This window comes from Phacochoerus africanus, chromosome 6 (genome assembly GCF_016906955.1).
Source record: "Phacochoerus africanus isolate WHEZ1 chromosome 6, ROS_Pafr_v1, whole genome shotgun sequence".
Taxonomy (NCBI): domain Eukaryota; kingdom Metazoa; phylum Chordata; class Mammalia; order Artiodactyla; family Suidae; genus Phacochoerus; species Phacochoerus africanus.
The window spans coordinates 65,520,343-65,544,344 of NC_062549.1; the positions used below are offsets into that span (position 1 = coordinate 65,520,343).

Genomic DNA, 24,002 nt, shown 5'->3' on the forward strand with positions numbered 1-24,002 from the left:
CGGGAACCTTCTCTCAGCTGCCTGGCCTGGGGTTCGTCCTCGCCTACTCCTAAGCCGCCAGGTCGGGAACCTGGGGGGATGTGGCGGGACTCGGCACACGTGGGGAACCCGCGCTGGCTGCGGAGCTCCGAGGGGAGCCGAAGGTGGCGCCCTCCTCCTCCTCTCAGCCGGGTCCGCGGGGTCAGCCCTGGGCCTCGCAGCGGGGCGGCCTCCCTGAACCTGCCCCCGGGCTGGGGGAGCGCGTCGGCTGCGTTATCCGACCCGAGCCCTTGGCTCTGCCCTCCGGGATAGGGACCCAGGAGCGCCTGGAGCTGCCGCCTGCGCCCGAGCTCAGCCCGGTCTTTCTCTAGGCTCCCAGCCCCGGCTGGGAAGGCCCTGCGGCTCCGACCCACCCTGGAAAAGAGGATTTTTTTGTTGTTTTTTTGTTTTGTTTTGTTTTTTTGGATGAGGAAGAGGGCAGGATAGGGAACTTGAAACGGATTTTGCAGGAGCCGGGTTTGGGCAGAATGTAGAGAGGGGGTGTTGGAAGCCAGCCGTCCTGGGTCAAGGTGGGTTTGGAGAGAGAAGGCAAAGGCGACACTTACCAGGAACCTGAAGTCAGGCAGAATCTCGGTAGATTTTCGTTTTGTTTTGGGTTTTTTTTGGGGGGAGGGGGGCGGTTTTATGGCTGCTTTTTGTTTTGTTGGTGGGGTAGGTCTTTCGGGATCGAACTGGGAAGTGTATCCAATTCCCTTCGACCCGGGGCTGCCTCGGATGGTGGAAGTGTGGCAAGAAGGGATGTCCGCAGCGCCCGGCGCCCCTCACTCGGCCGCGCTTGCTTTTCCCGCAGGCGGACCGCTCGCCGTGGCCAGGATGGCTCTGCGGCTGCCAGGTGAGACCGGTCCCCAGGACAAGGAGTGCTACCCGCCCGACAGGCTTCAGAGCAGCCCCCAACACCTGGCCGCCTACTACACCCCTTTCCCGCACTATGGCCATTACGGGAACACCCTCACCACGGCGGAGGAGGGTTTCCAACCTTTCCGGCAGCTGGAGGCCCTGTCGGCGTCCCCGGCTCTGCCCCCCTTCGCCTTCCGGACAGCGCCTCCCTTGCTGAGCCCCGGGCTGGCGCTGCCGAGGGAGCCGCTCTATGATGTGCCCTGGTACAGCAAGCTGCCGACGTGGTACCCGATCCCCCACCTGCCCAGGGAGGTGCCACACTTCCTGAACAGCCCGCGCGAGTTCACGGGCGCCCCCGCCGAAAACTTGGGCCAGGTCGGCGGCCGGAGCGATGGTGGCCAGTGTTGGGGACCTGAAGTTTTCCTCCCGCTGCCCCCAGTGGATGCTTCTCTGCTACCCGAGAGGCCGAAGCCCTCCCAGTTGTTACCTGGCTCCCCTGGCGAGCGCTCTGAGGATGGCCCCAAACTCGTGAACCAAGAGGGAAAGGCATCGCCCCGTTACCACTTCACCCAGGAAGACCTGCACTTAGTTCTGTACGGGGTCATTCCCAGCCCTCAGCACCCAGCCCGCTTGCACCACGCGATGTCGGGCCTCCTGGTCCCCACCAACAGCTCTGGTAAGGGCAGTCCACAGGATCCAGGACCTGGGTGGGAAGGGAGAAGAGGTGGGAAGGAGGCAGGAGCAGCGAAGGGGCGCTTCAAGGTGGATTCGAGGCAGTGCGGGTCCTGATCCGGAGTGTACCCGGCTTCCAGGAGAGGATGGAGCTGCAGAGGTCAGGCTCACCTCCCAGCCCCTATTTACTTAACTCCTCGACTCCTGAGGTGGTTTTAGTGAGAACGAGGGGGAGGGGAGAAATAGTTTGTGCTGTGGGCTAATCAGGCCGGCTCAGATTCTAGCAGAAAGTACGAGGTATTTCAATGAGAACCTCGTGCCTTTTACACTGGGAGTCTCAGCTCAGCCACCTGACCTCAGCCCGAATCAGCATTATCTCTGATTTCTCAAGTTCCTTGCATGTGCAAGGGGGGTTAATTACAGCATAACCAACTAGCCTCCTTCGGAGTCTCAAATGAGAAATTGCATATGTAAAAGGAGCAGGAAAAAAGACAGGTAACATCAAAACTGAGTACAGGAGTTCCCGTCGTGGCGCAGTGGTTAACGAATCCGACTAGGAACCATAGGGTTGCGGGTTCGGTCCCTGCCCTTGCTCAGTGGGTTAACGATCCGGCGTTGCCGTGAGCTGTGGTGTAGGTCGCAGACACGGCTCGGATCCCGCGTTGTGGCTCTGGTGTAGGCCGGTGGCTACAGCTCCAATTCGACCCTCCTGGGAATCTCCATATGCCGCAGGAGCGGCCCAAGAAATAGCAAAAAGACAAAAAAAAAAAAACTGAGTACAATGGTGAGCTCCAGCTAGTGGGTTGGAAAACGCGGCATGAAAGCCTTTCATACTACGTTTCATCGAAACATAAACATTTAACTCTGTCTTTTTCTAGGGTCTGATTCTCTTCCTCAGACTCTGGATAACAACTCCCTTAAGCTCCCGGAAGGTAGGCAGGGCTCCTGGCTTGGAATCCTTTTCCCCAGCAAATGCAGTCAGTTTCCTGACTGGCTTTCTTTTCTGCCTTGGGATCTTCCTAGGTCTCTGCCTGCGGCAGACGATGTTCGGTGAGGTCGCACATTTTGGTGTGTTCTGCAATAGCCTCGTGGCCAAAGGAGTCAGGTTTGGACCCTTTCAGGGTAAAGTGGTCAATGCCAGTGAAGTCAAGACCCACGGAGACAATTCTCTGATGTGGGAGGTAAAGTTCTTTCCCGTGGGGTTGGCGGAAAGTGGGGAGGGAGGCCGGTGGGGAAGAACATTGGCCCCTGCTCCTCTGGGAGGGGGGACTTTGTCTCTCTTGGGGCCATAATCCGCTGTCTGTGCTGCCTCTTTTGCAACATAAAGGAAAAGAAAGGCAGATGTTCCATCCAGAAGGATTGCACTTCTGCACGGATTCTATGTATTTTTTGGTGCCTTAAGGCATTTTCATCAAGATTGGCCATGGAATATACATTTAAAGAATTGATACATTGGGTTATATGTATACACAAGCCAAATGCTTTAAAGACTGGTATGAAGAATACGCCAAGGGACTAAAACCAGATTTAAAATTTTTGACATTTCCCTTTGAGGATTTTTAAAAACTCATACTCTTGACTCTGTCTGAGGCAGGCTGGTAGGATTGCAGTTTGTCAGAATTTATCAGATTATTCTACCTTGTCCTGAGTATCTACTTCAAAGATTATCGTTTAGGAAAATGATCTGAAATCCAGACCTCACAGGATTATCTGTAATAACAAAACATTAGAGATGGTAGAATTGCCAACGGCAGAGAAAGAATTAAATTATGGCTTTGTTGATACACACGCAAACTAAGTCTAGAGAAAATACAAAACCAATAGTGGTGGAATTAAATGTAATCCCCTATTTCCCTTACCTCTGTTTATGAAATTAACTTATGCTCACTAGAAATTTGGAAATCAAGGAAGTGACAAAAGACTCTTTTTAAAATGTCACATCACCTGTAGAGATATTTTTAAACTAATAAATCTATTTAAGCTGAATAATATTAATAAATCTCTTCAGTGGGTCAAGGATGAGATTTGAATGTTGCATTTTTAATAAATAAATTAACTTTATAGATTACAGCAAAAAAAAAGTAACTTTCGACCTTTTTGTTGGATTTCATTTAGATTTTTGAAGATGGTCATTTGAGCCACTTTATTGATGGAAAAGGAGGTGCTGGGAACTGGATGTCCTATGTCAACTGTGCCCGTTTCCCCACGGAGCAGAACCTAGTTGCGGTGCAATGTCAAGGGCAGATATTCTATGAAAGCTGCAAGGAGATCCACCAGAACCAAGAGCTCCTGGTGTGGTATGGAGATTGCTACGAAAAGTTTTTGGACATTCCTGTGAGCCTGCAGGTCATAAAGCAGGGGAAGCAGGCATCTGGGCCCTCAGAAGGTGAGTGCACGACTTTGCCTCACCCAGTGAGCCCCTCTGGGTGCCAGGTCAGGGCTCTTCTCGAGGCACAGCACCTTGCACATGCTTGTGGAGATTCTCCCCGCAAAGGCTAAGGCAGGGGACAGAACAGGGTGTCTAACCAGGCGGCCATTACCCTGCTGGAGGAAGGTGCCCTCGTCTTTTCAGAGCTGCTAAAACTACTCCTGTTCCTGAGGATACCTTTAGTTTGGAGTTCCCTGGGGGCCTTGTGGTTAAGGACCGGCATTGTCACTGCTATGGCTCAGGTTCAATCCCTGGCCCAAGATGCTGCAGGTGCAGCCAAAAAAAAGGGAGACTTTTCTTTCTTTTTTTTTAATTTATTTTTTCCTGCTGTACAGCATGGGGATGAAGTTACTCTTACACGTATACATTTTTTTTTTTCCACCCTCTGTTCTGTTGCAATATGAGTATCTAGACATAGTTCTCAATGCTACTCAGCAGGATCTCCTTGTAAATCTATTCTAAGTTGTATCTGATAACCCCAAGCACCCCATCCCTCCCATGAGACCTTTATTTCTTTACTTCTATCCCCTCATTCACTCCCAGAGAAACAAAAGTGAATTAAATGGATGCAGCCACTGCTCAGGTGAGCCACCTTCTGATTCCTGGCCGTTAGGGCTCACATCGCTCCTGAAGTCAAAGCTTTAGAGCAGCCGTGTTTTTCAGATGGCGGCCTGCAATATCGTGATGTGGTGGGAAATTGATTTGGTGGTAGAGACCAGCATTAAAGATGGAAAAAAGAGAGAGGATAAGAATAAAATAGAATAGAAAATATTGATGCTACTCTCACTTAAGTAAGCATTGTTTGCTGAGGTTTTTGTTTCTAATGGATATGTGTATGCTAAGTCTCCAATATGAAACGTGTAATTTCTTTCTTTCTTTTTTTTTTTTTTTTTTTCATTTTTGGCCACCCCTCAGCACATGGAGTTCCTGGGCCAGGGATCAGATCTGAGGTGCAGTCATGACCTAAGTTGCAGCTATGCTGATGCCGGATCCTTAACCCACTGTGTAGGGCTGGGGATTGAACCTGCGACCCAGCGCTCCCAAGACTCAAAGGATCCCATGGCACCATAGCAGGAACCCCTAAAACCTTATTTTCTTACCATGGGTCTCAGTCAACTTTGGGAAGCATAGTGCTACACTCTCCAGGTTTTTTTTGTTTTGTTTTGTTTTGTTTTGCTTTTTAGGGCCACCCTTTCGGCATATGGAGGGTTCCGGGCTAGGGATCAAATTGGAGCTACAGTTGCTGGCCTACACTACAGCCACCGCAATGCAGGATCTGAGTTGAGTCAGCAACCTACACCACAGCTTATGGCAAGCCAGATCCCCAACCCACTGAGCCAGGCTAGGGATCAAATCCACAACCTCATGGTTCCTAGTCGGATTTGTTTCCGCTGCACCATGACGGGAACTCCTACACTTTCCAGTTTTGATGTGGCTGTGAACACATGGGGATCATGGGAGGATGAAGATTCTCATTCAGGGTTGGAACCCGGGATTCTGCATTTCTATCAAGCCTCCAGGGGATACTGAAGGTCTGGTCCCTGGGTCACATTTTAATAGCAAGGAGCTAGAAGACCACCCACCCCCTCTCTGGGAGCTAGCCTCTGGAATTTGCATTTTAAAAAAGCTCTCTGAGCAATTGGTTTTTATTTTTATATCCCTAGGAACCAGTGATCTCATTCATGGAAATAAGACAAAGCAAATTGCTATAATAGGTGTAGTCAGACAGAAGACCTCCTCCTGCCATTGCTGAGGAGAAGGTTCAATCCCTGGCCCAGGAACTACCACAGGCCAGGGTGTGACCAAAAAGAAAAACAAGAGAGAGAGAAAGATGCATGTAACTCACAAAATATAATCATCCTTTTGAAAAAATTAACACTGTATCAGAGCTATTAAAATGTTCATAGGAGGAGTTCCCACTCCTGGCGCAGTGGTTAAGGAATCTGACTAGGAACCAAGAGGATGCAGGTTCAATCCCTAGCCTTGCTCAGTGGGTTAAGGATCTGGTGTTGCCGTGAGCTATGGTGTAGGTTGAAGAAGACTTGGCTCGGATCCCGTGTTGCTGTGGCTCTGGCGTAGGCCAGTGGCTACAGCTCCGATTTGACCCCTAGCCTGGGAACCTCCATATGCCACGGGAGCGGCCCTAGAAAAGACAAAAAAATAAATAAAATAAAATAAAATGTTCATAGGAGTTCCTTTTGTGGCTCAATGTTTACAAACCTGACTAGTATCTATGAGGATGTGGGTTCGATCCCTAGCCTTGCTCAGTGGGTTAAGGGTCTGGTGTTGCCATGAGCTGTGGTCTAGGTTGCAGACATGGCTTGGACCTGGTGTTGCTGTGGCTGTGGCGTAGGCCGGTGGCTACAGCTCCGATTAGACACCTAGCCTGGGAACCTCCTTATGCCGCAGGTATGGCCCTAAAGGGACAAAAAAATAAAAATAAGAAATAAATAAAATGTTCATAATGTTTGATATATCAGTAATACTCTTCTGGAAATTTATCTTCAGGAAATAGTCCAAAAGGAAAAGCTTTGTCCACAAGAATTTTTTTGTTGTTTTTTGTTTTTTTTGGCTTTTTAGGGCCTCACCCACAGCACATGGAGGTTCCCAGGCTAGGAGTCCCTTCGGAGCTGCAGCTGCTGGCCCATACCACAGCCACAGCAACACTGGTTCCTCAAACCGCTTATTGAGGCCAGGGGTCGAACCTGCAACCTCATGGTCACTAGTCTGATTCGTTTCCACTGCGCCACCATGGGAACTCCAAGAATTTTTAGTATAACATCATCCACATTACTGAAAAATCACAAAATGCCTGATAGTAGAATAATTACCAGGTAAATGAGGATATATCAGCATGGAATAATATGCAGACATCAGAGATTACAATCATATAAGCAATAAGCCTGAGGGTTATCATGGTCCGTGGCGAAAACCCCCAGTTATCTGTGCTCCACTTCTTTTTGTCTTTTTGCTATTTCTTTGGGCCGCTCCAGCGGCATATAGAGGTTCTCAGGCTAGGGGTCTAATTGGAGCTGTAGCTGCCAGCCTACACCAGAGCCACAGCAACACGGGATCGGAGCCGCATCTGCAACCTACACCACAGCTCACACCAACGCCGGATCATTAACCCACTGAGCAAGGGCAGGGACCGAACCCGCAACCTCATGATTCCTAGTCGGATTCGTTAACCACTGCGCCACGACGGGAACTTCCTGTGCTCCACTTCTAACCAAATCATAGCCGATGCTTATTTTTACTGTTATGACAACGGGTATTTTTGGATCATTTGTGGCGGAAAGCTTGTAAATAACCTAATTTGTTGGGGAGACTAAGGGATGAAGTCATTCGTTTGCCGTTCATAGGAGTGTTTTAGGATAGGAGAGAAAGAATCAAAATGCCTCTCTCCCCTCAAAAGAAAAGAAAGGTCCTTTTTTCAAAGGCTTTCGGTTAGGCTTGGTGGACATCTTCCCCTTTAAAGGGGTCTTGAGTGGGAGGGAAGGGCCTGGGCCCTACGTGGGCGGGTTATTTGAGTTTTTGCGCCTAGTCAGTGTGTGTTTGGATGGGTGGGGGTGCGAGGTGTGAAGACAGCTCTTAATCTTTACCAAACCGAATGGCAATGGGGCAGAAAGCGTCGGTTTTGGCCTTGAGAAACCCTTGGTCATAAAGATTGAGCTGGGAGGGAGAAAGAAAAGAAACAGGACAAAATTAGGTTAAGATATATTTCCGAGGACCTGAGCAGAAAAGTAGGTGGCTGAAGCCTAATTAGTCTGGGTGCTGTGTCATTTCTGGCTAAGTGTGGTTGTTCTTATGCAAATTCACGGTCGAACCCTTACTCTGAATTGCGGTGTGCCTTCGTGCTTTGATTTGTAAAGGTCTGTCGTGTAGGCCCCCCCTTCCCACCCCAGGAAGCAGGAAGGCCAGGTATTTCTAACCAATGAAAATTCTAGCTTGGAGCCAAACCTGTCTCAGCAGGGGAATTCTGAGAGTATTAGCACCTCAATGAAAGCGATAGACGGGACCTGGCCAGGGATGGCCCTGGGGCTGGTAGTTGCCTTCCTGGGTATTACTTAATAAAATGATTTATTACCTTAGCCACCTGTTGCACGTGCATGGGACAGAGTTATCAGCAAAACGCCCAGTGGTTGGCTTGGTGGTTGGCTTTTCCCAGTGGTTGGCTTTAATGCCCTTTAAGGTCCTGATGCTAGAGATTTCCACCTACACACTTTGCAGAAACTCTCTTCCGGCTCTCCTCTCTCTCCCTGGGGCCAATGAGGTTTCAGAGATGCATTCACAGTCAAAGCCACTTGATCCTCTGGAATCCAGAGTGTCCTCAGCAGGGGATGCTTTTGTAGCTGGCCCCAGTTCTCTCCCTGCCCCCCCAAACACATAGACACCCCTGAGCCTGGCACCTACTCGGCTAGAGTCGGCTAGAGTCGGTTGCACCCTCTCTAACCTCTTCCCCCCGCCCCGTTCCTCTGTAAAACCAGACTTAACCGTTCTCAGTCTTGTCTGTGGCTCCAGGACGGTATCACTCAATAAGTGTGTTAGGATCAAAGGAATCATCACAGTAACCCTATATGTATCAGGGAAGGCAAGATGTGGTCATCCTTACTTTATACATGATTCTAGTTCTGGAATCTTTCCTCAAATTTCAGAGAAGTGAATATAAGCTAAAAGCATGTCTGGAGTTCCCTGGTGGCTCAGTAGGTTAAGAGTCTGGTGTTGCCACTGCTGCAGTGTGGGTTCGATCCCTGGCCTGGGAAGAAGCTCGGATGCCCTTTAAGGTCCTGGGTAAATGGCTTTGAACTTGGAGCCCAGGCTGATCAAAAAGGGACAAATATAGTGGGTATTCGTACATGACGCCAGTCGGGAACATGATCAAGGAGAGGATGACTTGCTCTTAAATAGGGCTGGGGAAGGGCTTCAAATGTACTTCAAAAGGGAGGGAGAACCTATAGCTTAAGAGATTGAAAAGACAGAGCAACCGCAGACAACATGTTGGCTTTGAATTTGACATTGAACTAACTGACTACAATAATATATGTTGTATATTTATATACATTAATATATGTATTTCTATTAAGGAATAAGGGTTAACTCTTTAGGTATGACAGTGACTTTATAGTTATGATTTTTTTAAAGTCATTATCTTTTCAAGATTATGATTTGAAGTGCTGATGAACCAAATGAGAAATTAGTATTAAAAATAATCCACTGTAAGGAATTCCTTGGTGGCTCAGCAGGTTAAGGATCTGGCATTGTCACTGCAGCAGCTCCAGCTGCTGATGAGGAACAGGTTTGATTCCTGGCCTGGGAACTATCATGAGTTGTGGGTGCAGCCAAAAATAAAAATCAAAAAAACTGGGTTCCTGTCGTGGCGCAGTGGTTAACAAATCTGACTAGGAACCATGAGGTTGCAGGTTTGATCCCTGGCCTTGATCAGTGGGTTAAGGATCCGGCATTGCCGTGAGCTGTGGTGTAGGTTGCAGACGTGGCTCGGATCCTGCATTGCTGTGGCTGTGGCGTAGGCTGGTGACTACAGCTCTGATTTGACCCCTAGCCTGGGAACTTCCATATGCCGTGGGAGCAGCCCTAAAAAAAAAAGACCAAAAAAATAAATAAATAAAAAAACCCACTATGGAGGGAAGTGACACAAATGAGTTGGTCACTGTCAAAGTTCGGGGTCTGGGTACATGAGAGTTGATTTTATTATTTTGACTTTGGTTTTTTTTTTTGTTTGTTTTTTTCTTGTCATTTTAGGGCTGCACCTGCGGCATAGGGACGTTCTTAGGGTAAGGGGTCAAATCGGAGCTGTGGCTGCCAGCCTACACCACAGCCACAGCAACTCGGGTTCTGAGCCACTTCTGTGACCTATACCACAGCTCATGGCAATGCCGATCCTTAACCCACTGAGCAAGGCCAGGGATCAAACCCGCATCCTTATGGATCCTAGTCAGGTTCGTTACCGCTGAGCCACGATGGGAACTCCAACTTTGGTATATGTTTTAAATTTTCTGTAACAAAAGGTTTTAAAAGTTGTCTTAAAGAAAATAAGACTGAAGGAAGGTAGCTGACCAAGCCACTGGCCCTTATTCCCCTGTGTTTGACAGAGTCTGCAGAAGGGTACAGATGTGAAAGATGTGGAAAAGTATTTACCTACAAATATTACAGAGACAAGCATCTCAAGTACACCCCCTGTGTGGACAAGGGTGACAGGAAATTTCCCTGTAATTTGTGCAGACGATCCTTTGAGAAGAGAGACCGGCTCCGGATCCATATCCTTCACGTCCATGAGAAGCACCGACCCCACAAGGTAAGAGTCAAGGTGATCCCTGCTCTCAGGTAAGAGTGAGCCCACCCGCCACTCCAACACTGCTTTTCCTGCTTCTTCCCAAACCCCTGAGCACATACCAACGGCCTCCTGTATGCAAGTTGCTGGGACCCAGGCCTGACAGGACAGAGTCTGTGGAGGGCAGAAAGCAGAAGAAAAAGGAAACTCTCATCAGCTGGACAACCATTTGCACGAAGGGGTTAATTTCATGGTTACTGACGCTCATTGACACAAGTTCTGTGTTCTGCAATCAACGGACCCTGGGTTTTAATGCTATAGAGCTCTCTCTATCAACAACAGTAGCCTTAATAAAAAGGGACATGATTGACCTGTTGCTCTAGCTGGGTTTGGGTGGCACTGGTTAAAACAGTGGCTCTTCAATGGCTAAGATCACCAGGGCGGGGAGTGGTCTAGTCAAAAATGCAGATTGACGGGTTCCCATTGTGGTTTAGGGGAAATTAATCTGACTAGCATCCGTGAGGATGCAAGTTCGATCCCTGGCTTTGCTCAGTGGGTTAAGGATCCAGCATTGCTGTGAGCTGTGATGTAGGTCACAGATGCAGCTCCAATCTGGTGTGGCTGTGGCTGTGGTGTAGGCCAATAGCTATAGCTCCGATTTGACCCCACCAAGTCAGGGGGTGGGAGGGAGCTTCCATATGCCGCAGGTGCCACCCTAAAAGACAAAATTTTTTTTAAAAAAGGCAGATTGACAACCCCAAAAAGTGTACCATGATGTCTGGGTGTGAAGACTGAGATACCTGGTTGATGGGGAACAGAGGAACTGTGTCCTCCTAGCTGGACACATGGGTTATGAAAAGCTTCATAGACAGGTGGCTGAGAGCTGAGTCTCGAAGGACAGGGAGGTGTCTGGTTTATATTGGAGGCGGAGTTGGTTGGGGAGGGGAAAGGGTTGAGACATTCCCGGCAGGAAAGGAGCCTGGCTCAGGGGTTTAGGTTACTATACCTGGCTCCGTGATGTGTGCAGGTACATGGATAGCTCCAGGCGAGGATGAAGCATAGGCGAGGTCCAAAGGATGGATGGCCTCTACGGTGTGCCAGGGACTTTGTAAGGAAGAAAGGCAATAGTGGCCTTAGGGAGCCATTGTCCACCATTCTGGATACCTGGTCACCTTGCCAGGTTTGGTTCAAGAGTGCTGGCTACCATTGGTCCTAATTAGGAGAAAGAGGATGGGGCTTGGGTGCAGAAAGATGGATTGGGTTGGGTTCCCTCGCTGTCAGGACTCCTTCAAGCCCCAGTTTTTTGGGGTTTTTTTGTTTTTTTTTTTAATTTTTTTAAATTAAATTACAGTTGAGGAGTTCCCATTTGTGGCTCAGTGGTTAACAAATCTGACTAGGAACCATGAGGTTGTGGGTTCAATCCCTGGCCTCACTCCCTACAAGGCCCCACAGCCTTATAAATCAACTGGACTTTATTTTATTTTTATATTTTTTGTCTTTTTGCCTTTTCTAGGGCTGCTCCCATGGCATATGGCAGTTCCCAGGCTAGGGGTCTAATCGGAGCTGTAGCCGCTGGCCTACACCAGAGCCACACGCGTCTGCGACCTACACCACAGCTCACAGCAATGCTGGATCCTTAGCTCACTGATTGAGGCCAGGGATCAAACCGAAACCTCATGATTCCTAGTCAGATTCGTTTCCGCTGCGCCATCATAGGAACTCCAAAGGATGTTTGTTTAAAAAGCACGAGCTAGATTTCCCTTATGGCTCAGTGGGTTAAGGACCCAGCATTGTCACTGCTGTGGCATGAGTGCAATCCCCAAAAAGCTCAAGCTACAGGATTAGTTTGGGTTTGTTTCGTTTTGCCTTCTGGCTAGAGCAGAGGGCAGGAAAATGTTATATGAGTCAGATAAAAAAATGTCCACTCGGATGTTATGTGGGTCATTTGCCTAAACACTGAGGATCATGGTGACTCTTGGTTTGGGGTTCGAGGAAGGGCAGATGGTAGACCAGGAGGTCCCACAGATAACAGGAATGATAGAAGGGGTGGAAGTTGGTACTAATAACCTGGGCTTCAAGAGAGGAGTTGTCTTTTTTATCTTGGTTTGGGTTTGGAGTTTTTTTTGTAATTTTTTACTGTGTTGTCTTAAACTCAGTGTTCTGAAATTTGGTCAGTATCTTCCTGAGTGGTCTGACCCTTCCTCATGACTCTAGATACCTTTTAACTTTGGGTTTCAGATCGAGCAAAAATTCTTTTTAAAAATTTTTTTATTTTAGGCGTTCCAGTTGTGGTGCAGTGGTTAATGAATCCGACTAGGAACCATGAGGTTGTGGGTTTGATCCCTGGCCTTGCTCAGTGGGTTGAGGATCCGGCGCTGCCATGAGCTGTGGTGTAGGTTGCAGACGTGGCTCGGGTCCCGCGTTGCTGTGGCTCTGGTGTAGGCCTGTGGCTACGGCTCTGATTCGACCCCTAGCCAGAGAACCTCCATATGCCTTGGGAAGCGGCCCTAGAAAAGGCAAGAAAACACACACACACAAATTTATTTATTTGTTTGTTTGTTTGTTTGTGTTTATTTTATTTATTTATTTATTTATTTTGGTCTTTTTGCCACTTCTTGGGCCGCTCCCGCGGCATATGGAGGTTCCCAGGCTGGGGTCAAATCAGAGCCTCAGCCACTGGCCTATGCCAGAACCACAGCAACAATGGATCCGAACCAAGTTTGCAACCTACGCCACAGATCACGGCAACGCCGGAACCTTAACCCACTGAGCAAGGCCAGGGATTGAACCCGTAACCTCAGGGTTCCTAGTCAGATTTGTTAACCACTGTGCCACGACAGGAACTCCCACAAAAATTTATTTTAAATGATTTTTATTTTTTCCATTATACTTGGTTTACAGTATTCAGTCAATTTCTGCTCCACAGCAAAGTGACCCAGTCACCCAGATAGATACATTCTTTTTCTCATTATCCTCCATCATGTCCCATCATAAGTTACTGGATATATAGTTCTCTGTGCCCTACAGCAGGATCTCGTTGTTCATCCACTCCAAATGCAATAGCTTGCATCTATTAACCCAAGACTCCCAGTCCATCCCACTCACTCCCACTCCCCCTTGGCAACCACAGGTCTGTTCTCTGTCTGTGAGTCTCTTTCTGGTTTGTAGATTTATTCCCTTGTGTCCTGTTTTAGATCTCAAATACAAGTGACATCACGTGGTATTTGTCTTTCTCTGACTTACTTCACTTAGTATGCTAATCTAATCTCTAGGTCCATCCATGTTGCTGCAAATGGCAAATCTTCATCCTTTTAATGGCTGAATAATATTCCATTGTATATATATACCACTTCTTTATCCACTTATCTGTCAATGGACATTTAGGTTTTTTCCATGTTTATATAGTAAAGAATACTGCTGTGAACATAGGGGTGCATATACATATATATCTTTTTGAATTATAGTTTTGTCTGGGTATATGCCCAGAGAGCTCACATATATCCTTGATATTTTAGTTGGATATGTAACTTTAGATAGAAATAATTTCCCATGGAACTTTCAAAGAATCATTCCATTTTCTTCTAGCATTTGTTGCCAATCTGGTTCTTATTTCTCTGTAAGAAACCAGTTTCCTAGCTTTGTGAAAATTGTTCTTTAACTTTGGAGTTCTGAAATTTTAACAAAATGTGTTAAATTAGATGTCTTTTTCTTTCTTTTTTTCCTCTTGCTTTGTAATCAGTGAAAGACAAAGTATTCTTTCCATTGGGAGACACAAGTCCTAAGCGCAAAGGAATTCTTTTTTTTGCCCTTGGCTGTCATCTGTCTTCAGGTTTTTGTTCTCTCCTGGGATCTTTTTGGCCAAATATTAGGTTGAATCAGCCTCCCTGTACTTAACTCTTAATTTTTTTCATTAGCATTTCTCTGAGAGTTCCCCAGCCTTATTTTAATTTTATATTATTTGGCCTCATCATGCAGCAGCTTGATGTGGGATCTCAGTTACCAGACCAGGGATTGAACACAGGCTGGAGCAGTGAAAGCACCAAATCCTAACCACTAGGCCACCAGTGAACTCCCTACCCACCCTTTTTATGTTATGTTATGTTATGTTATTTTATTTTATTTTATTTTATTTTATTTTATTTTATTTTATTTTATTTTATTGTCTTTTCTCTTTAGAGGGCTGCACCCCAGGCATATGGAGGTTCCCAGGCTAGGGATCTAATCGGAGCTGTTGCCGCTGGCCTGCACCACAGCCACAGGAACACAGGATTTGAGCCGCGTCTGTGACCTTAAACCACAACTCACGGCAATGCCAGATCTGCTGTGCCATGACGGGAACTCCACACCCTTAGTTTTTTTTACATCAGATATTCGGTCTTTAGGAGTTCCCGTTGTGGTGTAGTGGAAACGAATCCGACTAGGAACGGTGATGTTGTGGGTTTGATCCCTGGCCTCGCTCAGTGGGTTAAAGATCTGGCGTTGCCGTGAGCTGTGGTGTAGGTCGCAGACGTGGCTCGGATCCGGCGTTGCTATGGCTCTGGTATAAGCCAGCGGCTGCAGCTCTGATTCAACTCCTAGCCTGGGACCCTCCATATGCCTCGGTGTGGCCCTAAAAAAAAAAAAAAGGATTCTTGATCTTTAGCTGTCAGCTGAGTCCATTACATACACTATTTCTAGTCTATACTTTTTTGTTGTTTATTTTAATTTCCAAGAGCAGATTCACGTTCTAATTGCTGCCCCTTTATAATTGATCTACTCTTTTTGCAATATTAATTCAACATCTGACCTTTTTTGCTTAACTAACGATAATACATGTTCATTATTAAAACTTCATAGTACAGAAAAATTAAGGAAGACTTTAAAAATCAACCCCATGGAAGGAGTTCCTGCTGTGGCTCACTGGTAACAACCCGACTAGTATCCTTGAGGATGAAGGTTCTGTCCCTGGCCCTGCTAGTGGATTAAGGATCCCGCATTGCTATGAGCTGCGATGTAAGTTTCAGCCATGGCTCAGATCTGGCGTTGTTGGTTGCTGTGGCTGTGGTGTACGCCAGCATCTGCAGCTCCGATCTGACCTCTAGCCTGGGAACCTTCATATGCCACACCTGCGGCCCTAAAAAAAATATAAATAAAAAATAAAAATCAACCTCATGGAGTTCCTGCTGTGGCCCAATGGGATTTGGCAGCATGTCTGCAGACCCAGAACACAGACTCGATCCCTGGCTTGGCCCAGAGAGTTGAAGGACCCCATGTTGCCACAGCTGTGGCATAGTCACATTTGTGGCTCAGATCTGATCCCTGGCCCGGGAACTCTATATGCTGTGGGTGAAGAAAAGAGAAAAGAAAACAATTTTTAAATAAATAAATAGGAGTTCCCGTTGTGGCGCAGTGGTTAACAAATCCGACTAGGAACCATGAGGTTGCGGGTTCGGTCCCTGCCCTTGCTCAGTTGGTTAACGATCTGGCGTTGCCGTGAGAGCTGTGGTGGAGGTTGTAGACGCGGCTCGGATCCCTCGTTGCTGTGGCTCTGGCGTAGGCTGGCGGCTACAGCTCTGATTCGACCCCTAGCCTGGGAACCTCCATATGGCGCGGGAGCGGCCCAAAGAAATAGCAAAAAGACAAAAATTTAAAAAATAAAAAATAAATAGATAGATAGATAGATACAATTCAACCTCAAAGTCCCATCATCTAAAATACCCACTTTTTGGAGTTGCCATCGTGATGCAGTGGTTAATGAATCTGACTAGGAACCATGAGGTTGCGGGTTTGATCCCTGGCCTTGCTCAGTGGGTTAAGGATCTGGCGTTGCCATGAGCTGTGGTGTAGGTCGAAGACATGGCTTGGATCCTGTGTTGCTGTGGCTGTGGTATCGGCCAGCAGCTACAGATCCGATTAGAGCCCTAGCCTGGGAATCTCCGTATGCGTGGGTGCGGCCCTAAAAGGACAAAAAGACAGAAAAAATAAAAAATAAATAAAAACTAAAAACAAAATACCCGCTTTTCCACTCGTGCCCATAAGGACATCTGGGGAGCAGGGCACAGAGACACAGTAGATTCCTTTACTGGTTCAGAATTGCTGAGAAGATTTGACAGGAGGCATCAGAGTCAAGAGCACAGAGAAATGACAGGAACTGTTCATAGCAAGCGGATCCCCCAAATACTACCTTTTTCTTGTAGGTACAGGTCTTGGGTCTTCTGCCAGGTGCATTGCCATCATGGTCTCCACATTTGGCCCCACCCGCACTCCATATCTGTACAGTATTGAGAAGTTCCCTATAAACGCTTGTTGAATTCATTGCTAGGGGCTTGCAATTCATTTATTTATTGTCTTTTTAGGGCTACACCCACGGCACATGTAAGTTCCCAGGTTTGGGGTCAAATCGGAGCTGCAGCTGCTGGACTAAGCCACGGCCAGAGCAACATAGGATCCAAGCCATGTCTGTGACCTACACCAAAGCTCAGGGCAACGTGGGATCCTTAACCCATTGAACAAGGCCAGGGATCGAACCCACATCATCATGGATACACATCACCAGGTTTGTTACTGCGGTGCCGCCACGGGAACCCTGGCTTACAATCTATTCATAGCCTGTGAGGAAGTCAGGATAGGTATTTTGCCCATGAGACAAATCGGGGGAACCAAGATTCCAAGTTGAACCGAGTTGTTCTGGTCACACAGCTACTCGTTGGAGCAGGATAAATTCAGACCTCTCTTATAACCCCAGTCCTTGTCCCTTCCCACATTACCCATTAGAAGCAGCTGACACCCAAAGACTCTACCCATACTGAACAGCTTCTGGACCAGTGCCAGTGTGTCCAGATTCTTCCTGTTATCTTCTGCCTTCGGATGTACACAGAATAAATACAGCAGTTCGCTCCCCCTCAGATAAACATAATGGTGATGATATTAGCCTGTTAAGGGAAAATGTGGTTTCAACTGTTCTCTTTTCTTTTCTTTTTTTTTTGTCTTTTTGTCTTTTTGGCATTTCTTGGGCCGCTCCTGCGGCGTGTAGAGGTTCCCAGGCTAGGGGCCGAATCGGAACTGTAGCCGCCAGCATACGCCAGAGCCACAGTAACGCAGGATCCTTAACCCACTGAGCAAGGGCAGGGACCGAACCCGCAACCTCATAGTTCCTAGTCGGATTCGTTAACCACTGAGCCACGACGGGAACTCCTCAACTGTTTTTCTTTTTTGTCTTAGTGTTCTACGTGTGGGAAATGTTTCTCTCAATCTTCCAGCCTAAACAAGCACATGAGAGTCCACTCTGGAGACAGACCTTACCAGTGTGTGTATTGTACAAAGGTAAGTGGATCTTTCTCTTAATTTTATTTCTTTACTTTTTGGGCTGCATCCAAGGCATACAAAAATTCCCAGCCCAGGGATCAAACCTGCACCACAGCAGTGACAATGCCAGATTCTTAATCCACTGAGCCACCAGGGAGCTCATGAAACCTTTTTTTTTTTTTCTTTTTAGGAAGCATATGGAAGTTCCCAGGCTAGGGGTCCAGTTGGAGTTACAGCTGCTGGCCTACACCGCAGCCACAGCAATGTGGGATCCGAGCTGTATCTGTAACCTACACCACAGCTCACAGCAGTGCCGGATCCTTGACCTACTGAGTGAGGCCAGGGATTGAACCTGCCTACTTATGGATAAGAGTCAGATTCTTAACCCGATGAGCCACAATAGGAACTCCCCTGCAACTTTCTTTTAAAAGCTCTTCCTTGAGTCTTATTCGGGTGTCCATGGATAAGAACTTGTACCATAAAGCCTGGCTGATAATGAGTTCTTGGTAAATTAATTCATTGTCAGCCCAATCCCCACTTCCTCCACCAGATAGGCTCATGTTTGCTTACGATGATCAGATTCAACCTCCTGTTGCCAAATTGGCATTTAGGGAATGTGTCATAAATTAGACCCTAAATTTACAGAGTCCTGTAGCAGACATGATTAGGTAGTATTTCAGAGCATGGACTCTTAAGTGCTGCTGATATTATTGTAGTGATAAATTGATCACGCACACACACATATATATATATGATGACATATACTATTTTGGTTATGTATTATATATACCTGTCCTGTCTATTTAGCCATTAACCGTATGTGGCAATCAATTTTTTTTTTTTGTCCTTTGTCTTTAGGGCCGCACTCACGGCATGTAGAGGTTCCCAGGCTAGCGGCTGAATTGAGCTATAGCTGCTGGCCTACATCACAGCTACAGCAACCCCAGCTCCAAGCCTCATCTGCGGCCTACACCACAGCTCATAGCAACGCCAGAACCTCAACCCACTGAGCAAGGCCAGGAATCGAACCCGTGTCCTCATGGATACTAGTCGGCTTTGTTAACTACTGAGCCATGATGGGAACTCCAAAATTTTTTTTTTTTAATTTTTTTAATATAGCTGATGGTAGTTGGAAATTTTAGTAACTTGGTGGCACTGGCCACATTTCAAAGGCTCAGTAGCCCCAGTCTTGGTTGCTGGTGACCACCAAATTGGACAGCACTGGAATTTGTTGTTTCTATCATTGAGCCATTTATATTTGTTAATAATAATAGCCGTAATAGGAATATAGGCTCTCTTAAAGTGACTTCTAAACTTCCCTAAGAGGAATAAAACAGGAATAAAAGTCTACCAGGCGTGGAGTTCCCGTCGTGGCGCAGTGGTTAACCAATCCGACTAGGAACCATGAGGTTGCGGGTTCGGTCCCTGCCCCTGCTCAGTGGACGATCCGGCATTGCCGTGAGCTGTGGTGTAGGTTGCAGACGCAGCTCGGATCCCGCGTTGCTGTGGATCTGGCATAGGCTAGTGGCTACAGCTCCGATTCGACCCCTACCTAGCCTGGGAACCTCTATATGAACCACCATATGCCCCGGGAGCGGCCCAAGAAATAGCAAAAAGACAAAAAAAAAAAGTCTATCAGGTGTAGGGAAAGGAATTCCACTAAAGAAATTGTGTCAATAGAATGGAAATAATCCGTGTAAAAAAAGGGAGTTCCCTGGTGTCTCAGTGGCTTAAGGATCCAGTGTTGTCACTGCTGTGGCACAGGTTCAATCCCTGGCCTGGGAACTTCTGCATGCCATAGGCACAGCCAAAACAAATGAAAAAAATAAAAAAAACAGGGCTGACTTACTAGACCGTGTGGAACCAGCACAAACCTAAGACAAGCGGCCATGGATTTGGGTGGACAAGGATTCAATCTGAGGGATAAATGCTCTGCCGCCGGATTTCCAGAGCAGGGACAGAATATTCCAGTGCCTCTCCTATTTCTGGCTTTCTCATTCTGATCCTCACCTTGGACTTGTAGTTAACCTGGGAACTAGAGATGCCTGCAAGGGGGGAATCAATGCCCTTGGGGCATCAATGAACTGTTTGGCATTCTGACCTCTGTGTGAGACTCTGGTACTTTGGCTGCTGGAGACTGTCCTTGTCTGGGCATCCTGGCACCTATACCTGTGCTCCTTACTGGGCAGTGGCCCAACCCCACCAAAAGCATTGAGTGCTTTTCTCCTAGCCCCTGCCCCCCAAATCCAAGGTCACTGATTTAACCTAGTGTTTTGTTATCACTGTCACTGCCCCCCCCATGGAGTCATTATATCTCTAATAAATACTTGAAAATTACAAAAGTCGAGCAAAGTACTGAAGTGAATTAGGGGAAAAGTTATAAGTAAGGGAAAGAAAAAAAGTGATAACAAAAAGACACAAAAACAACAAAGTACTGGAGTTCCCGTGGTGGCTCAGTGGAAACAAATCCGACTAGTATCCATGAGGACTTGAGTTTGTTCCATTTGCCCTGAAAAGACAAAAAAATAAAAAAACATTTAAAAAATTTCAAAAACAACAAAGTACTTGGGAATCTAAAATGGTTCACAGCCACTCTGGAACACTGGCAGTTTCTTTAAGAACTAAACTTATAACTACCACACAACTCAGCAGTCGCTCTTCTGGGCTCTTATCCTAGAGAAATGAAGGTTAATGGGTTCACACTAAAACCTATACACAAACAGCAGCTTTGGAGTTCTTGTCATGGTTCAGCGGAAAGGAATCTGACTAGCATCCGTGAGGACACAGGTTCGATCCCTGGCCTCACCCAGAGTTGCTGTGAGCTATGGTGTAGGTCACAGATGCGCCTCAGATCGGGTGTTGCTGTGGCTTAGGCCGGCAGGTGCAGCTCCGTTTTGACACCTAGCCTGGGAAATTCCATATGCCATGGGTGCAGCCCTTAAATAAATAAATAAATAAATAAGATGGTCATTATGGTGAAAGGATTCCCCCACATCCCCCAAAAAATATATAGCAGCTTTATTCATAGATGCCCCAAACTGGAAATAACCTGAGTGTCTCTCAATGGCTAAGTGATTAAACAGACAGCAGCAGAACCTCACACTGTGGAACACGCTTCAGCAATAAAAAAGGATGAGCTGTCTGTACACAAAACTGCCTTATGAATCTGCAGAGAATTATGCCCATCCCCAAAGGTTACATACAGTATATGCTTCTGTCTACAAAGCCTTCTTGAAGTAATAAAATTCCAGAAATAGAGTACAGATTAGTGGTTGCCAGGGCTTAAGAAAAAAGTAGGAGTAGGAGGGAACTAGGTGTGGCTGTAACAGGGCATCCTTATGGCAGTTCCTGTCGTGGCTCAGTGGTTAAGGAATCCGACTAGGAACCATGAGGTTGCAGGTTTGATCCCTGGCCTGGCTCAGTGGGTTAAGGATCCGACGTTGCCGTGAGCTGTGGCGTAGGTCGAAGACGAGGCTCAGATCCCACGTTGCTGTGGCTGTGGTGTAGGCCATCTGCTATAGCTCTGATTCGACCCCTAGCCTGGGAACCTCCATATGTTGCGGAAGCAGCCCTAGAAAAAGGCAAAAAGACCCCCCAAAAAAAGAAAGAAAAAAGAAAAGTTTACAAACAAAAAACCCAAGGTCCATTGATTGGTGAACTCAGAACAATGAAATTAACCCCTTGTTGTCCAGCTGATGAAGTTGTCCTTTTTTCTTCTGCTTTCTGTTCTCTGCAGAAGTTCACTGCCTCTAGTATACTCCGCACCCACATCAGGCAGCACTCTGGGGAGAAGCCCTTCAAATGCAAGTACTGTGGTAAATCTTTTGCGTCCCATGCCGCGCACGACAGCCATGTCCGGCGTTCACACAAGGAGGATGACAGCTGTTCCTGTAGCATCTGTGGCAAGACCCTCCCCAATCAAGACGCTTTCTATGCCCACATGAAGTTTCATGAAGACTACTAACTAGCCTTCAGAGATTTTGAGGATATTTCTTGTTTATGGGTGTGTCTTGTGGGGAAAAGTGATGCTTATATTGAGATGAGACACAGAATAGTGGAACCGACCAATTAGCAGAATTTGCCAGAGTTCTTGGTTGTGGTATTAACATCCTTTGCAGAAATGTTTTTTGTTTTTTGTTTTTGTCTTTTTGCCTTTTCTAGGGCCGCTCCTGCAGCATATGGAGGTTCCCAGGCTAGGGGTCCAATCAGAGCTGTAGCCACTGGCCTACGCCAGAGCCACAGCAACACGGGATCCGAGCTGCATCTGCAACCTACACTACAGCTCATGGCAATGCCAGATCCTTAACCCACTGAGCCAGGCCAGGGATCGAACCTGTAATCTCATGGTTTCTAGTCGGATTCATTAACCACTGCGCCACGACGGGAACTCCTTTGCAGAAATGTGTTTTACAGTTTCTAACAAGAATGGAGTTCAGGTGAATTCAAAAGGACGGAGTTCCCATTGTGGCTCAGTGGTTAACGAATCCGACTAGGAAGCATGAAGTTGCGGGTTCGGTCCCTGCCCTTGCTCAGTGGGTTAAGGATCCGGCGTTGCCGTGAGCTGTGGTGTAGGTTGAAGATGCGGCTCAGATCTGGTGTTGCTGTGGCTGTGGTGTAGGCTGGCGGCTACAGCTCCGGTTGGACTCCTACCCTGGGAACCTCCATACGCCACGGGAGTGGCCCTAGAAAAGGCAAAAAGACACACACAAAAAAGGAGGCTTTTTCTCTACCTTTGCCTCCTTGGGGCCCTGACTAATATGTTTGTGGCCGTCCCCTGTTATGTTTCTTAACAGAATAAATTCTTTAAAAATGCCTCCTGAACTTCATTAGTTTGTAGCAAGTGTTCAGATATGAATTAAGTTCCCATCTTTATTTGGATTCATGTTAAAATCCTTAGTTTCTACCCCTCCCCTGTCACATGACAAATACCTGTTAATGGTTTGTTTAGCACCAAACAGAATTATTTGGAGGACCCAGAAGTTACTTATTTACCCCACCATCTGTGACCTGTACCAGCTGGGGGAAAAAAAAGTGATTATGAGGACCTGTTGTCATGGCTCAGTGGTAATGAACCCAACTAGTATCCATGACGATGTGGGTTCGATCCCCAGCCTCGCTCAGTGGGTTAAGGATCTGGCGTTGCTATGAGTTATGGTGTAGGTCTCAGACGAGGCTCCAATCACCCATTGCAGTAACTGTGGTGTAGGCCAGTGGCTTCAGCTCCGATTTGACCCCTAGCGTGCGAATTTCCATATACCACAGGTGTGGCCCTAAAAACAAAACAAAACAAAACAGAAAGAAAAATGATTACGAAATGAAGAAAGGCTAAACATTGCAATAGACTAAGAAATACATAAATGTATTTCTATTGCTCTAGCTTTCAGCCTGATCTCATTCCTGATGGAGAGACAAGTGGAATTTTTCACAGGTCTTCTAATTAGCTGGTCCATCTAGTATATAACGTGAAATGGAAAACGTGCCATACACATTGTCACAAGGCTGGCGCAAGCTTCTGGAGACTATTCTTCTAATGCCCAGGGAAATGGCAGACTCATTTCATGTGAGGGAAAATAGCCAGCATCTAAGAGAACATCAATCCTATGAGATGGTGCCACTGAGTGAGCACTTTACAGATGAGGAACTTGAGGCTGAGGGAGGAAGGAGAAGTGGTACAGCATTTGCCTCTAAGGGCAAAGTCAGGTCTGCCCACCTCTGAGGTTCAGCCTCTTAATGAATCAGCTTTCTATCAACTATCCCATTCTTCCCTATATTAGGATAAGCAGCAACACACTCATAAATATCTACATGGAAGAGTTCCAGGTGTGGCTCAGCAGGTTAAGAATCCAACTAGTACCCGTGAGGATGCGATACAGGTTTGATCCCTAACCTCAGTGGGTTAACAGATCCAGCATTGCTGTGAGCTGTGATGTAGGTCAAAGATGCACCTCGGATCTGGTGTGGCTGTGGCATAGGCTGGTAGCTGAAACTGATTCAACCCCTCACCTGGAAACTTCCATAGGCTGCGGGTGCAGCCCTAAAAAGGCAAGTAAGAAATCACATGGAAAATTGGAGGGCAGAATGAAAATGCATCCTAGCCACAAGCAGAGCTCCTAAGCTACTAGGTCACATCCCGAGCCCTGGGTCTATTGACCGCCTAGGATTTTTCTGCACCCTTTTTTATTCATGGTCCGTGTCTCTCCCAGTGGAGAAATTTCGCTGCGGAACAGATGCCCCTTCAGAGGGAGGCGCCCAGCTGGGGCAGAGTCCTTTGAGAAAGAGATGTGGTGCAGGTGGAAAAGCAGTGACAGATTTTCCTCTGGGGGATCCTTGGCTGTGCTGAGGAGGTCTGAGTAATTTATCCTAATGGGAGCATGCCCTGTTGTTTTAGGACTGTTTTAGTTCATGTTAATTAAGTCAGAACAATGGTCTTTGGAAAAGATCAGGGCTCATCCT

The 24,002-nt window shown here is 47.0% G+C and overlaps 1 protein-coding gene across 1 annotated transcript; it reads left to right on the forward strand.

The window, feature by feature from the left end:
- Nucleotides 1–852: 852 nt before the first annotated feature.
- Nucleotides 853–21,513, forward strand: PRDM14 (PR/SET domain 14). The gene is made up of 7 exons (XM_047782961.1): nucleotides 853–1,552; nucleotides 2,427–2,480; nucleotides 2,572–2,729; nucleotides 3,664–3,934; nucleotides 10,087–10,289; nucleotides 17,466–17,567; nucleotides 21,286–21,513. The coding sequence occupies exons 1-7, from the start codon at nucleotides 853–855 to the stop codon at nucleotides 21,511–21,513; spliced, it is 1,716 nt and encodes a 571-aa protein (XP_047638917.1).
- The last annotated feature ends 2,489 nt before the right edge of the window (nucleotides 21,514–24,002 follow it).